The sequence below is a fragment of the Strix aluco genome, chromosome 6 (genome assembly GCF_031877795.1).
Source record: "Strix aluco isolate bStrAlu1 chromosome 6, bStrAlu1.hap1, whole genome shotgun sequence".
NCBI lineage: Eukaryota > Metazoa > Chordata > Aves > Strigiformes > Strigidae > Strix > Strix aluco.
Window position 1 is genome coordinate 2,613,064 of NC_133936.1, and position 15,485 is coordinate 2,628,548.

The following is a 15,485-nucleotide window of genomic DNA, read 5'->3' on the forward strand; positions in this document are numbered from 1 at the left end:
CTCACGGTCAGCTTCTTGTCCCCCAGGTCCTTCTCTGCAAAGCAGTTACCCCCCAGCATGCACCCCAGCCTGGGGTTATTCCTCCCCAGTTGCAGCGCTTTGCATTTCCCCCTGTTGAAGTTTGAGGTACCTCTCAGCCCATTTCTCCAGCCTGTTGAAGCCCCTCTGGGTGGCAACACAACCCTTGGGTGTATCAGCCAACCCTCCCACTTCTGTGTCATCTGCAAACTTGCTGAGGGCACGTTCTCTCCCGGCAGCCAGGAGGATATTAATTGAGGATGTTAATGAGGATGTTCAACAGAATTGGCCCCAGTATGACCCCGGGGGTACACCGCTGGTGACATGCCTCCAACTACCCCCTCTGCCACTGATCAAAGTGCTCTGGGCCCAGCCCTTTGCTGTGCACTGACCTGACCCGTGCTTTCTTAGCTTGTTGGTGAGGACGCCAGGGCATCTGTCAAAAGCCTTGCCAGAGCATGTCTCATAAAGCTTTTGTATTCTGTAAAAAATTGTAACACCCTAAACTTGGAATAATTGTACGTATTACTTTTCTTTTGAAATTTGTAACTATTTTTCATGCTTTTTTTTGAATGCTGATGTCATTTTAGTATAAAAGTTACTAACGTTTCAGCCATTTGTTTCATGTGTAGTATGTTAAGTATGTTCTTGTGAAATGCTTTTTTTTTTTTTTTGTTATGCTAAAGTAGAGATGCAAATAGCACTGTAATTGTTACAGGTTTGTATGGTGACTCCCACCTTTGAATAAGATAGATTTTTACAAATCCAAAATTCTTCCTTCATTGGTCAAGAGACCAAATGGTATCAGGTTCAAAGGTATTTAGACCTGGTTTTAGAAATCCCTTTCAGTGAAGTGACATTCACAGTGACATCTCCTCAACGGCTAACATTACCTTCTAACAGATTGCTTGAAAGGTGCTGGGAGTACTTCAACAGCAGCTCTCTGCTCATGTTGAAGCCATTTTAAATCTTCAGTCTCCATGAGATCAGGATGATGCTCTTAATGTATCCACATATGGATCTAGGTGCCTATTTCAATGCCATTAGACTAAAATTTTCAGAAATTATTTTAAATTTTTAATATCATGGTTTTTTGGAACTCGGTGTAAGAAACCTTGAAGTGGTTCAGTTTTATAAATCAGTGGGGTTGTTCTTGCTGAAATTAAGCTCCTGGGGGATGTTAGATGCCCAAGTTTTAAGCTTCAATTCTGGCTCAAACAAGACTCCTTTTTACCCTAAGCCAAGTTATTGTTAAAGTGCTTTGTAGAAGTGTGGCAGAATTATCTGTTAGATAACTCTATTAGAAGGTTCCTTGATGATGATTCCCTTCTGTCACAATACGTTTAGTACCTGAGATTTGAATGAGTTTGTAAAGTGTAAAGGACCCATGTTTCTTTATTCACGTAACTTGTTACACACGCATGCGTCAGCTATGCTTTAATGTAAATCCTTTTACTTTTTTTAATGTCTCTGCCTTTGTAGATTAAGTACAAGGAGAGTATTGGAAAAGGAACTCCAATTCCTGATCTTCCAGAAGTGAAGCGTGTCAAGGAGACGCAGAAGCACATCAGTTCGGTAATGGCCAATGCTTTCTGTTTACCTGTTTACTCATGCAGAGCTCAAGCTCCAACCTTTGGTAGTGTTTGTGGGTATTTTTTGTTGAAAAGAGGACGGATCTCTTAAATCTCTGTATTCAGCAGCAGGAAGGGTAAATATCTGAATTTTGCAGTAATCATTACAATCAGCCACTTCCTTGCATGACTTTTGTGACCTTTTCTAAACATAAAACTAGAAACAAAAATTACCCAGGTGATGTCTTACAATTAGTCTCAAAAAAAATGGATCAGCTAGTCAGAGCTTTGTGGGAAAAAAAAACTTGGAGCCTTTTTTGTAGTCACAAAACCTAGTAACAGTTCTGAGTGGAATCAGCACCTGACTCTTCCCATGTCTAGTTAAGTGTAGATTTTAATAACCACAGTATGCTCTCCTGATTTTGAGCCACTGCTGCTTTGCTTTGATTTCTGCATACAGAATTGAGGCAGGGTATGAATTTGTGATTATTGGTACCTCAGATATTTGCTATACAATGCTGAGGAGCAGGGACACCCATACAATGAGTATCTTAACGATTTCCCATTCCTGATTTTATAAGTACTGTTTCCCTTCTGAGCTGTTTATGATACTAATGTGTTTTACAGCTCACTTTTGCACAATTGAGTTGTTTTTTCAAATGATTCTTCATTTTTTTAACCTTTTACATAATCTGTTTTCCCTTTCTGTGATTGCTTTATTTTTTTATTTTTTCATCGTTTCAAAGAGATCAAGCAGTGAAGTTTTTTTTTTTGTTAGCTTGTTTTGTTGCAAGTATTTGACTAGTTGCAAGAAGAACCATGAATGCATTTGTAATGTATTTCTACATGGTTAGCTTTTAAACCAACCCAGGCATCTCCTATGCAACTGCTTTCATGAAAAATGCAATTTCTTTAAATCAAACAATTGGAGGTGAAGTTAAACCTGGTAATACTGAGAGCTAAAACTCCATTGTTTTTCTTACTAGACACCTAAAGCAAAATAAAATAATGGTGTTCCAAACAAATAGTTAGAGAGACCAAAATGAAATACTTGGTATTAAACCTGTCTATAAAAGGTTCAGCTGTTTTTTAACACCATAAAAAAAACAAACCCTCCAGAAATGTTGACAGTCTGAAAAGTAATACTATTACATTTTTTAAACTAAGAGGAAAAGCAAAACATACCTACTTTTCATCCAGGTCAGCAGAATATTTAAATTTGTGTCCTACTGTAATGAAGTATTCTATGGATTTCAGTGTGTTCAAGCACCTCAACATAGACATTAAGTACTTTGTTGAGCTGGTGACCATACTTACACAGACTGAGTAAAATAAATTGTGCACATATTACCTATAATCCCAGATTATATTTGCCTATAAACCAGGTAAATTATCTATCCAAATGTACTGTAGTTGTTGTGAAGGACTATGATCTTCTCACCTTGCTGGGTGCTTGTGTTCTGCAGGTATTGTACAAAGAGGACCTAGGGACAGGTATCCCAACACCTGTCACTCCAGAAATAGAGCGAGTCAAACGCAATCAAGAACACATTAGCTCGGTATTTAAAAAAAAAAAAAATTTAACAACTTATTTTTGCATAACATCCTAACATACAATCTGTTTTTCTTCAATGGTTTAGAATCACACCCTGCTCCTGACTTTTCCATGGCAATATTTTTAACTCATTTATATTCCACCTGTCTGTGCTTTAACTTTTTTTTGGTGATTTACAACTTGACATGCGTTTCTTTTAAGAACCAAAACTGGAAGTAAGCTGTGAAATTAACATGGTGTTTCTCTCCATGTTTGTTTTATCTTAACTCTTTATCTTCTAGTCTCTCTAGTCTTATATTTACAGAATAATCAACCATCAGCCTCCTCCTTAATATTTGCCTCTAGAACAAGTGTGAAATTAATTAAAAATGATCCTAACACTAAACATAACTCACAAAATAGTCAGATTTAATGGTTTTGCCTGCGTTGAGTGCTTTTTTTTGTGGAAACTTTCTTGTACCTCACAGGTGTTATACAAAGAGGGCTTAGGGACTGGCATCCCAACACCGGTTACTCCAGAGATGGAGAGAGTCAAACGTAATCAAGAGAACATTAGCTCGGTATTGCTAAATAAAACAAACCCTACCCTTTCAAATGCAAATCAAATCCCTTTAACTCCTCCATATTAAATTTTTCTTTCAATTCTTTGTTGAACTTTGAACAACCCTTTCATAATCAAACCACTAAAACCCTGTCGTTATCCTTATATTTTAATTTTTGACTCGGTCTAACTTGTCATTAAATTGTTCCAGCTGTGAGATTTTAAACTCCTTTACTTGAAGCAGTTAAGCAGTACCTTATTTTATTTCCCAGTCAAATAGTAGTAGTCTGAGTGACGTTATTCTCCTCAATAACCAAGTTGATCCTTCTAACAGTCTTCCGATTGCCCACGCTGGTTGCACTGCAAATGAAAAATGAACCATTAACACTTCCTGAAGCAAAGCCATCTAATTCAACTAGCGGGTGCTGTCTCTTCTCCTGGTTTTGCTGGGCTGGGTGCTTTCTTATATCCTACAGGTCTTTGTAAGAAAACCTGGGTGGCATCCTCATATCACTGCAACATGAAAAAAATGATGAAAATTGCATATATAAGGGACAAGTACTGTAGTAATGAATTTCTATCCAGATTGTTTCTACTCCTGACACATTCCAGTCAAATGACAGTTATGTTGTAATTTTGTTCTATATTTCTGTTTAAATTAGAGCAGTTTACAGCTCATTTTGACTCACCCTGACCCAATTCAGACATGACAGATATGAAATTCAGTCCTGACTTGAGATTAATAGGACAGTTCAGAGAAGCCACTGTTGGTAAATGTTTAGGTACCGTTAATGGTCTGTGAGGCCATCACAGCTCTCTTTTATACTGCTTGAGCCTATTTAGAAATCTTAGAGGCAAAGCTGCTCACGCAAGATCTTTTGTTTGAGTGAGGAAACTCCTTTGCAAAAGAGTTTTCAGGTGACTTGGCTCAAGCTGTGCTTTGCACAAAACACTCCTGCAATTCTTGCTGGCGTGACTTATGTGCATCTAGGTGAGATGACAACAAACCTCACAGTAATATTAGCTGATTATTTTCATTGACCTTTTTTTGCTAGCCTTTGAACAAGGCTGACAAAACTCTTGTTTTCCACACTTTGAAGTTAATTATATTAAATTGCTTGTCTTCTCTCTCTCTCCTCCCCATCCTCCTCTTTCCTTTCCTTTCCTTTTTTTTTTTTTTAAATACTTCCCTGTTGCTACACAGGTGTTGTACAAAGAGGGGCTGGGGATTGGAACCCCAGTACCTGTAACTCCTGAGATGGAGAGGGTCAAACGCAATCAAGAAAACTTTAGCTCGGTATTTTTGTTGTCATTTAAGAAAAAAAGTTCCCTATAACTATTTAACACATGTAAATTTTCTCCTTCTTCTAATTAACTTATAAACATACAAACATCCCGTTTCTGCTATTAAATTTTTTAGTCATTGTTAGTTATATTTTATGTACTTATTTAAATTTTTTTCTTATAACTGTAACACTTGATGCTTCATGTCCTTTAATTTTTAAAGGTTTTTTTTTTTCTGACGCTTAAGGTGAGTTTTTTAAAAAACACTGATTTTTTTTATTTGCTTAATTCCATTCCTCTAATTATTATTCTGTTGAAGCATACCTAAGAGTTAGGATGCAGTATTTCTAGCTATCACAAGAGTTTCTCTGAATTTATCACAGTTGTTAACTGGTTTATACTTCCTAATTTTTCCTGCGTTTTAGTATATTTAGTGGGCATAAAAACTCAGTATTTTACCTCCATCAAATGCAGTGGGGTTTTTTTTGTTCTTAACTTTTTTTAAACTCCCATGTTACCATATAGGTGTTGTACAAAGAGGATCTGGGGACAGGGACCCCAACACCTGTCACTCCTGAGATTGAAAGAGTCAAACGCAATCAAGAAAACTTTAGCTCGGTATTTTTTAATTTGAAAAGCAGCAATTTCCCTTTTAATCTGTTTTAAAATAATTTTAACACCAAAAAATTATTCTTGTATTTCCCTGTAATCAATTTACACAAAAAAGAATATCCTCTTCCCAGTGTTTTGACATTTTTTCCTCCATAATTGGTACTTACTTTGTTTTGATTAGATCATCTTACTAATGGTACCTTATAGATTCTGTGTTTACGTCTTTCTTTTGACTCTGAACGTATTTTCTTCTTCTTTAATACCTGCCTTTCCTTTTGTTAATCACTTCGATCCTTGGTGGTTGTTTTTTTCCTGGTTTTACCCCATATAAAAACTAAACTGTTTTTTGCCTGATACAAATCTGTGGCTATGACCTCAGTATAACAGTGCTCTGACACATGCCGGTGTAACCTGCTGTGATGTTTATGGAATGGGTAAATGAAACAATTGATTTCTTTATTCCTCTGCGTTGTATTTGATGCCTCCTTCCTTTAGGAAGTCTTCAGTATGGTTGCACAGAGACAGGGGCCCACATCTCCAGCTGGTGCAAACCACTCTAGATATGTTGGTGGCACTGGTATGCGGGGTAGAAAAATTAGTGGTGTAGGATGTTTCTCAGGCTGAGGAAGGCTGTCACGTAAGCTGGGAGAGCACTAGTAGTAATTACAACTTCTCAGGTACCACTGTCACACATAGGCCTTTATTGTGACCGTGGTTCTGTGTCCTTCCTGTAAGAAGCAGACTTGAGTCTTCGATGGTGAACTCTGGGCAATAAGTGGCGTTTCACTCAGGGAATGGAGGAGTCATCCTTGAGGTGTGTCTATACAGAAAACTTCTAGGAAGGCACATTAAGACCTGGTCCTCCAATGACTTGCATATGGTCAGGGAAAGGTTGACCTCAGTGCTGGTGAAAAGGCAATAATAGACTTCACTAGACTTTATCTAAGACTTTAATGTTCCACTCACCAGTTTTAAATGTCCACCTGGAGAATCACTTAAGCAAATGGGGAGGTGTTCTAGCTTTCCGGTAGAAGTCGTACTGGTGTATTGGTGTTTAACTCTGTCTTCAGAGTTTTGAACTAGTGTTGTCTTTTTATGGATATTTTTCTAATCCCTGTGTTTATCCAGGACATCTCAGAAAAACACCTCTCGTGTTCTGCGCGTTTTCCCAGCAAACAGAGTGTTACTGTTGTTTGCTCGTTCTTTTCTTTTTTTAATATAGCCGTGTTACCCCACAGGTGTTGTACAAAGAGGATCTGGGGACAGGGACCCCAACACCTGTCACTCCTGAGATTGAAAGAGTCAAACGCAATCAAGAACACATTAGCTCGGTATTTTTTAATTTGAAAAGCTGAAAATTCCCTTTTAATCTGTTTTAAAATAATTTTAACACCAAAAAAATACTCTTGTATATCCCTAAATACTCTTGTATTACCCTGTAATCAATTTACACAAAAAAGAATATCCTCTTCCCAATGTTTTGACATTTTTTCCTCCATAATTGGTACTTACTTTGTTTTGATTAGATCATCTTGCTAATGGTACCTTATAGATTCTGTGTTTACGTCTTTCTTTTGACTCTGAACGTATTTTCTTCTTCTTTAATACCTGCCTTTCCTTTTGTTAATCACTTCGATCCTTGGTGGTTGTTTTTTTCCTGGTTTTACCCCATATAAAAACTAAACTGTTTTTTGCCTGATACAAATCTGTGGCTATGACCTCAGTATAACAGTGCTCTGACACATGCCGGTGTAACCTGCTGTGATGTTTATGGAATGGGTAAATGAAACAATTGATTTCTTTATTCCTCTGCGTTGTATTTGATGCCTCCTTCCTTTAGGAAGTCTTCAGTATGGCTGCACAGAGACAGGGGCCCACATCTCCAGCTGGTGTAAACCACTCTAGATATGTTGGTGGCACTGGTATGCGGGGTAGAAAAATTAGTGGTGTAGGATGTTTCTCAGGCTGAGGAAGGCTGTCACGTAAGCTGGGAGAGCACTAGTAGTAATTACAACTTCTCAGGTACCACTGTCACACATAGGCCTTTATTGTGACCGTGGTTCTGTGTCCTTCCTGTAAGAAGCAGACTTGAGTCTTCGATGGTGAACTCTGGGCAATAAGTGGCGTTTCACTCAGGGAATGGAGGAGTCATCCTTGAGGTGTGTCTATACAGAAAACTTCTAGGAAGGCACATTAAGACCTGGTCCTCCAATGACTTGCATATGGTCAGGGAAAGGTTGACCTCAGTGCTGGTGAAAAGGCAATAATAGACTTCACTAGACTTTATCTAAGACTTTAATGTTCCACTCACCAGTTTTAAATGTCCACCTGGAGAATCACTTAAGCAAATGGGGAGGTGTTCTAGCTTTCCGGTAGAAGTCGTACTGGTGTATTGGTGTTTCACTCTGTCTTCAGAGTTTTGAACTAGTGTTGTCTTTTTATGGATATTTTTCTAATCCCTGTGTTTATCCAGGACATCTCAGAAAAACACCTCTCATGTTCTGTGTGTTCTCCCAGCAAACAGAGTGTTACTGTTGTTTGCTTGTTCCTTTTTCTTTTTTTAATATAGCCGTGTTACCCCACAGGTGTTGTACAAAGAGGATCTGGGGACAGGGACCCCAACACCTGTCACTCCTGAGATTGAAAGAGTCAAACGCAATCAAGAAAACTTTAGCTCGGTATTTTTTAATTTGAAAAGCAGCAATTTCCCTTTTAATCTGTTTTAAAATAATTTTAACACCAAAAAATTATTCTTGTATTTCCCTGTAATCAATTTACACAAAAAAGAATATCCTCTTCCCAGTGTTTTGACATTTTTTCCTCCATAATTGGTACTTACTTTGTTTTGATTAGATCATCTTACTAATGGTACCTTATAGATTCTGTGTTTACGTCTTTCTTTTGACACTGAACGTATTTTCTTCTTCTTTAATACCTGCCTTTCCTTTTGTTAATCACTTCGATCCTTGGTGGTTGTTTTTTTCCTGGTTTTACCCCATATAAAAACTAAACTGTTTTTTGCCTGATACAAATCTGTGGCTATGACCTCAGTATAACAGTGCTCTGACACATGCCGGTGTAACCTGCTGTGATGTTTATGGAATGGGTAAATGAAACAATTGATTTCTTTATTCCTCTGCGTTGTATTTGATGCCTCCTTCCTTTAGGAAGTCTTCAGTATGGTTGCACAGAGACAGGGGCCCACATCTCCAGCTGGTGTAAACCACTCTAGATATGTTGGTGGCACTGGTATGCGGGGTAGAAAAATTAGTGGTGTAGGATGTTTCTCAGGCTGAGGAAGGCTGTCATGTAAGCTGGGAGAGCACTAGTAGTAATTACAACTTCTCAGGTACCACTGTCACACACAGGCCTTTATTGTGACCGTGGTTCTGTGTCCTTCCTGTAAGAAGCAGACTTGAGTCTTCGATGGTGAACTCTGGGCAATAAGTGGTGTTTCACTCAGGGAATGGAGGAGTCATCCTTGAGGTGTGTCTATACAGAAAACTTCTAGGAAGGCACATTAAGACCTGGTCCTCCAATGACTTGCATATGGTCAGGGAAAGGTTGACCTCAGTGCTGGTGAAAAGGCAATAATAGACTTCACTAGACTTTATCTAAGACTTTAATGTTCCACTCACCAGTTTTAAATGTCCACCTGGAGAATCACTTAAGCAAATGGGGAGGTGTTCTAGCTTTCCGGTAGAAGTCGTACTGGTGTATTGGTGTTTCACTCTGTCTTCAGAGTTCTGAACTAGTGTTGTCTTTTTATGGATATTTTTCTAATCCCTGTGTTTATCCAGGACATCTCAGAAAAACACCTCTCGTGTTCTGCGCGTTTTCCCAGCAAACAGAGTGTTACTGTTGTTTGCTCGTTCTTTTCTTTTTTTAATATAGCCGTGTTACCCCACAGGTGTTGTACAAAGAGGATCTGGGGACAGGGACCCCAACACCTGTCACTCCTGAGATTGAAAGAGTCAAACGCAATCAAGAACACATTAGCTCGGTATTTTTTAATTTGAAAAGCTGAAAATTCCCTTTTAATCTGTTTTAAAATAATTTTAACACCAAAAAAATACTCTTGTATATCCCTAAATACTCTTGTATTACCCTGTAATCAATTTACACAAAAAAGAATATCCTCTTCCCAATGTTTTGACATTTTTTCCTCCATAATTGGTACTTACTTTGTTTTGATTAGATCATCTTGCTAATGGTACCTTATAGATTCTGTGTTTACGTCTTTCTTTTGACTCTGAACGTATTTTCTTCTTCTTTAATACCTGCCTTTCCTTTTGTTAATCACTTCGATCCTTGGTGGTTGTTTTTTTCCTGGTTTTACCCCATATAAAAACTAAACTGTTTTTTGCCTGATACAAATCTGTGGCTATGACCTCAGTATAACAGTGCTCTGACACATGCCGGTGTAACCTGCTGTGATGTTTATGGAATGGGTAAATGAAACAATTGATTTCTTTATTCCTCTGCGTTGTATTTGATGCCTCCTTCCTTTAGGAAGTCTTCAGTATGGCTGCACAGAGACAGGGGCCCACATCTCCAGCTGGTGTAAACCACTCTAGATATGTTGGTGGCACTGGTATGCGGGGTAGAAAAATTAGTGGTGTAGGATGTTTCTCAGGCTGAGGAAGGCTGTCACGTAAGCTGGGAGAGCACTAGTAGTAATTACAACTTCTCAGGTACCACTGTCACACATAGGCCTTTATTGTGACCGTGGTTCTGTGTCCTTCCTGTAAGAAGCAGACTTGAGTCTTCGATGGTGAACTCTGGGCAATAAGTGGCATTTCACTCAGGGAATGGAGGAGTCATCCTTGAGGTGTGTCTATACAGAAAACTTCTAGGAAGGCACATTAAGACCTGGTCCTCCAATGACTTGCATATGGTCAGGGAAAGGTTGACCTCAGTGCTGGTGAAAAGGCAATAATAGACTTCACTAGACTTTATCTAAGACTTTAATGTTCCACTCACCAGTTTTAAATGTCCACCTGGAGAATCACTTAAGCAAATGGGGAGGTGTTCTAGCTTTCCGGTAGAAGTCGTACTGGTGTATTGGTGTTTCACTCTGTCTTCAGAGTTTTGAACTAGTGTTGTCTTTTTATGGATATTTTTCTAATCCCTGTGTTTATCCAGGACATCTCAGAAAAACACCTCTCGTGTTCTGTGTGTTCTCCCAGCAAACAGAGTGTTACTGTTGTTTGCTTGTTCCTTTTTCTTTTTTTAATATAGCCGTGTTACCCCACAGGTGTTGTACAAAGAGGATCTGGGGACAGGGACCCCAACACCTGTCACTCCTGAGATTGAAAGAGTCAAACGCAATCAAGAACACATTAGCTCGGTATTTTTTAATTTGAAAAGCTGAAAATTCCCTTTTAATCTATTTTAAAATACTTTTAACTCGCAAAAAATTATTCTTGTTCCCCTATAATCAACTTACACAAAAAATAATATCCTGGTCCCTTTGAAATTTTTTTCTCCATGATTGTTACTTACATCATTCTTGTTCTTTTTTTATTACATCGTCTTAATAATAACTTTTAATTCCACCTTTCTTTTGAGTCTATCTCTTTTTTTTTTCCCTCTTACAAAACACCCTGTTTTCCTTTTCCTAGTCACAACAACCCTTTGTTTTGTTTTGTGTGGTGTTTTATTTTCCATGATTTTACTTACTTTATATATTAGAACTAAACTATTTATTGCCTGATAAAAAACTGTGGCTATGGCCTCAGTGTAACAGCGCTCTAATATGTGCTGGTGTAACCTGCTGTGATGTTTATGGAATGGGTAAATGAAACAGAATTGATTTCTTTGTCCTTCTGTGTTGTATTTGATACTTTCTGCCTTTAGGAAGTCTTTAACAGTCTACTGTTGCTCACAGTTTTTCTGTATAGCTCCTGAGAAGCCAATAGAGAAGGTATTCCAGCTTTCTGCCAGAAGGTATTGCAGAGTATAGGTGTTTAGCTGTATAGTTTTGAGGAACATTTAAATTTTTCTCCTTTATTCCAAGCTTTGGCTCAGAGCAACTTTGAAAAACATGCAATCTGTTTTCTCAGCAAGCTGCGTGTTACTGTTGTTTGCTTGTTCTTTTTTTCTTTTTTTTTTTTTTTTTTTTTTTTAATATAGCCGTGTTACCCCACAGGTGTTGTACAAAGAGGATCTGGGGACAGGAACCCCAATACCTGTCACTCCTGAGGTTGAAAGAGTCAAACGCAATCAAGAACACATTAGCTCGGTATTTGGTGGAGGAGGAGAAGTATTCCCCTTAACTCCACTTAAACAGAACTTTTTAACCTTTATTAAAAATGAACAATTCCACTCCTTACTTCCATGTAATCAACTTATAAAAACATCCTTTCTTCTTCACTATACTATATTTTCCAATGTTACTGACCTAACACTTCTTCAAATATGTAATTATTTACATTATTCTAAGTATTTTTAACCATTTTGCTCCCTGTTCCAACTTCCTTTTTCTTTTACGTGTGGGTTGTTTTTTTTTTTTAAATCCTATTGGTTTCCTGTTTTAACACTGTTATCATGGAAGAGGGAGGGTCTGACTTTCTATCAAGCTTCAGTGGTAGTCCAAAAGCTCTCCTTCACCATGAAAATGTGTTTAACCTAAGAGGCTTCTGTGTTGGATTTGTTGCACATGCCAAGATAAAACCAGAGACCTCTTTGTCCTCAGACCCTCACGGGTGCAATCCAGTCTTCCAGGGGTAGTTTTTAGGGCACATCAGAGCAGACTGAGCTCCAGCAGACTCAAATATTTGACTTCATGTTGGATGTAATTATTATGGAGTTGTGATTATGTTTTTTGGCTGCTTCTTGTCACTACACAGGTGTTGTACAAAGAGAGCGTGGGGACTGGAACCCCCACTCCTATCACTCCAGAGATGGAGAGGGTCAAACGCAATCAAGAAATCTGTAGCTCGGTACTTTGCTAAGAAAAAAAAGTTCCCTTTAACTCTATTTAAAAGAACTTTTTAACAGTTTTAATAAATGGACGATGTAACACTTGTTCCACAATAATGCTGACCCCGGATCTGAAGCGTCTTACCTAAGTGATTACTTCTTGCTCATGTCTTACTGTGGTGTACAGTGGTGGCTTTAACTTCTTACAGTTTTTATTGGTTTTTAAGTGATTTTAATGCCCTATTCTAATCCTAAAACCACTTAACAAATTCCACTCGTTTTCTCTGCAATGCTGACATTCTTTTTTTTTTAATTATAATTTACATATTCATAACATACTCAGCCCCCCCATACGGTATTGTTGTGGTCTAGTTTATGTAGTGCTTACTTACACTATTTATTTCAAGTAATCCTGTATTTAAAAAGCCGGTATGCCAAACCCTCCTCTAGTAAAACATTGCTAAGTACCTTCTTTAAAAATATATTACCTAGGCCCTGAGAAAATAAGCACAAGAAAAAAATGCCTTAGGCTTTAAGTTTGTTTACAGCTAGCTTTTTATTCATTGTTGCTTTCTTTGGCTCCTTTCTTATGTCTCATAGGTGTTGTATAAAGAGAACATAGGGAAAGCCACCCCAACACCTGTCACTCCTGAGATGGAAAGAGTCAAACGCAATCAAGAAATCATTAGCTCGGTATTTTTAACAGGAAATCAGTTTCTAAAGATCTGAATGAAGTGGTTAACAAACATACTTGTAGCAGTTCAGTAATCTGTGCTTCCTAACTTTATAAACTGAATCTCCCCCCTTCTGTGCTTACAACCAAATCCGAGTATCTTCTATTTAACACTGCCTGATGCAGGATTTTACTAGAACCAGGTTGGACCTTTTTTGGATGGATATTGTTTCTCTGCAATTTTTTTTAACCCTTTCTTACTACAAGTGTGCTTTCATGTGGAGTTGATCCCATACAGGGTTCATTTCTGCATCCTAGTAGATTAATGGCAAAGCTCCCGTTGCTGCTTCTGGGAACAGTGCTGAGCCCCACATCTAACCCTTTCTAAGTGTAATGATTCCAAAGCTATATTGTACGCTGGTTTGGTTTTGTTTCTTTTCTTTTTTTTTTGTTGGTGGTGCCTTTTTAATGACATTTGGATACTCCTTTGTATCCTGTAGGTTTTGTACAAAGAAAATGTGGGGAAAGTGACCCCAACACCTATCACTCCAGAGATGGAGAGAGTCAAACGCAATCAAGAAATCATTAGCTCGGTACCTTAAAACAGATATATTTCTTTATTCCTTTGTGCTTATATCTTAAAAAAGTAACATTCTAACTCCCTACTGAAAGTTGATTTTAATTTTAAAGAATAGATATATTTGTTTCTGCAAATTAATCGCTCTTCTAAAATAGAATTACTTTAGTGTTAACAATCTGATCCATAAATATAGGCCTTTTCTACAAGTCAGTCTGTGTACCTGTGGGCTCTATCCAGACAATATTAAGAACTTGGCGTCCTTTGGTGAAGGTATTCAGGTTTCTCTCTCTAGGTTTAGTGTTTAAGCTTTCATTGCCTTTTTGGGGTACTTGACTTTAGCAAAAAACAAACAAACAAGAAGCCCAACCACCTCCCCCCCTGAAAAATCCCACCTCTCTGACCCATATGAGATTGTATTGCTGTGACAAATGACTTTGGATGCCTTAAACCGACACAAAGGAAGGAGACTGTTCCTGGGCCGGGTGCCGTATCGGTGACAGCTTTGGGGTGGCCTCATGGACTGGGTTGATGTGTAGGTGTAATGGTGCAGTGGCACCAGACACCCATCCTCGACACCCTTCTTGATCTGGCTGCCCAGTGTCAGTGTGGCAAAACAACTCCCTCCTCCCTCTCAAAAAGGTCACAAATTGCTTCGAATGCAGATAAAACATTTCTTAAGTAGTTCTCTAGGCCGCAGGCACCTTCCCTGAGCCTATGGAGCCATCGTCACCGTTGTAGCTGGATAGAGCCCTTTGTTGTTAACCAGAAAAATAACAAGCTTTTCTTTCACAGTTTGTTTTCCTTACCCTTTCTTACAGCAGTAGATGTTTGGCTTTTGTGCAGTGCTGCATATTATAATCAGTCGTGACTTTTTTTGAAACTTGATAACAAAGTTAATAATCTGTGTTCAAATCCTTTCGATTCTGGGGGAGTTTTTAAGATACCGGATACATCTTCTGTATCCCACAGGTGTTGTACAAAGAAAACTTGGGGCGAGCAACCCCCACACCAATCACTCCAGAGATGGAGAGAGTCAAACGCAATCAAGAACACATTAGCTCGGTATTGTCTGGAAGAAGTAAAGGGGATATGATAGAGCACTTTTTTTTTTTTAATAACTTACTTAAGTCTGTCTGGTTTTATTTAACCCTCTAATTTTTTTCCCTCAAACTTAGTAATCTCTTAAAATTATAGTACTTTAAAGATATTTTTTTTGTCAATTAACTTTTTAATACTATTTTTCCTCTGACCTTTTTTTCTTTCATAATGGATGGTGTTTACGCTAAACCCAGTAACATTACAGTTTTTAAGTTGTACATTTGTGACTTTGAGTTACTTTGTGATCTGTAGGTTGTATACAAAGAAGGCTTAGGGAAGGCAACCCCCACACCGGTCACTCCAGAGATGGAGAGAGTCAAACGCAGCCAAGAACACATTAGCTCGGTACTGAAAGAAGAAAAACAATCACCTTCTATTAAAAATAACCATTCTAAGCAAAAACTCCACTTCTAATTTAGCCTTATTCTCTGTTTTCCTTGGTTTTTCCTATTTTCCCCTTTGATTTTTTTTTTTTTTACCTTTTGCTCTAGCAAGTAACTTTTTAGATGCTTGATTTCCCAAGATCTTTTCTACCCCTGCAGTGATGAGTATGCTTAAACAATAACACCACTTACAGACTGAGCCATGAACTATTCCAGTCTGATTTGTGGCCACCTTCTTGTCCACCA

At 38.2% G+C, this 15,485-nt stretch overlaps 1 protein-coding gene across 1 annotated transcript in view; it reads left to right on the forward strand.

The window, feature by feature from the left end:
* NEB (nebulin) overlaps positions 1-15,485 on the forward strand; it is a 157,666-nt gene that overhangs the window by 136,687 nt on the left and 5,494 nt on the right. The window contains exons 143-154 of the mRNA XM_074828481.1: positions 1,501-1,593; positions 3,056-3,148; positions 3,612-3,704; positions 4,890-4,982; positions 5,495-5,587; positions 8,167-8,259; positions 9,492-9,584; positions 10,839-10,931; positions 11,733-11,825; positions 13,106-13,198; positions 13,679-13,771; positions 14,728-14,820. Of these exons, the coding sequence (XP_074684582.1) occupies positions 1,501-1,593; positions 3,056-3,148; positions 3,612-3,704; positions 4,890-4,982; positions 5,495-5,587; positions 8,167-8,259; positions 9,492-9,584; positions 10,839-10,931; positions 11,733-11,825; positions 13,106-13,198; positions 13,679-13,771; positions 14,728-14,820 (1,116 nt within the window). The remainder of the gene's footprint in view (positions 1-1,500; positions 1,594-3,055; positions 3,149-3,611; positions 3,705-4,889; positions 4,983-5,494; positions 5,588-8,166; positions 8,260-9,491; positions 9,585-10,838; positions 10,932-11,732; positions 11,826-13,105; positions 13,199-13,678; positions 13,772-14,727; positions 14,821-15,485) is intronic.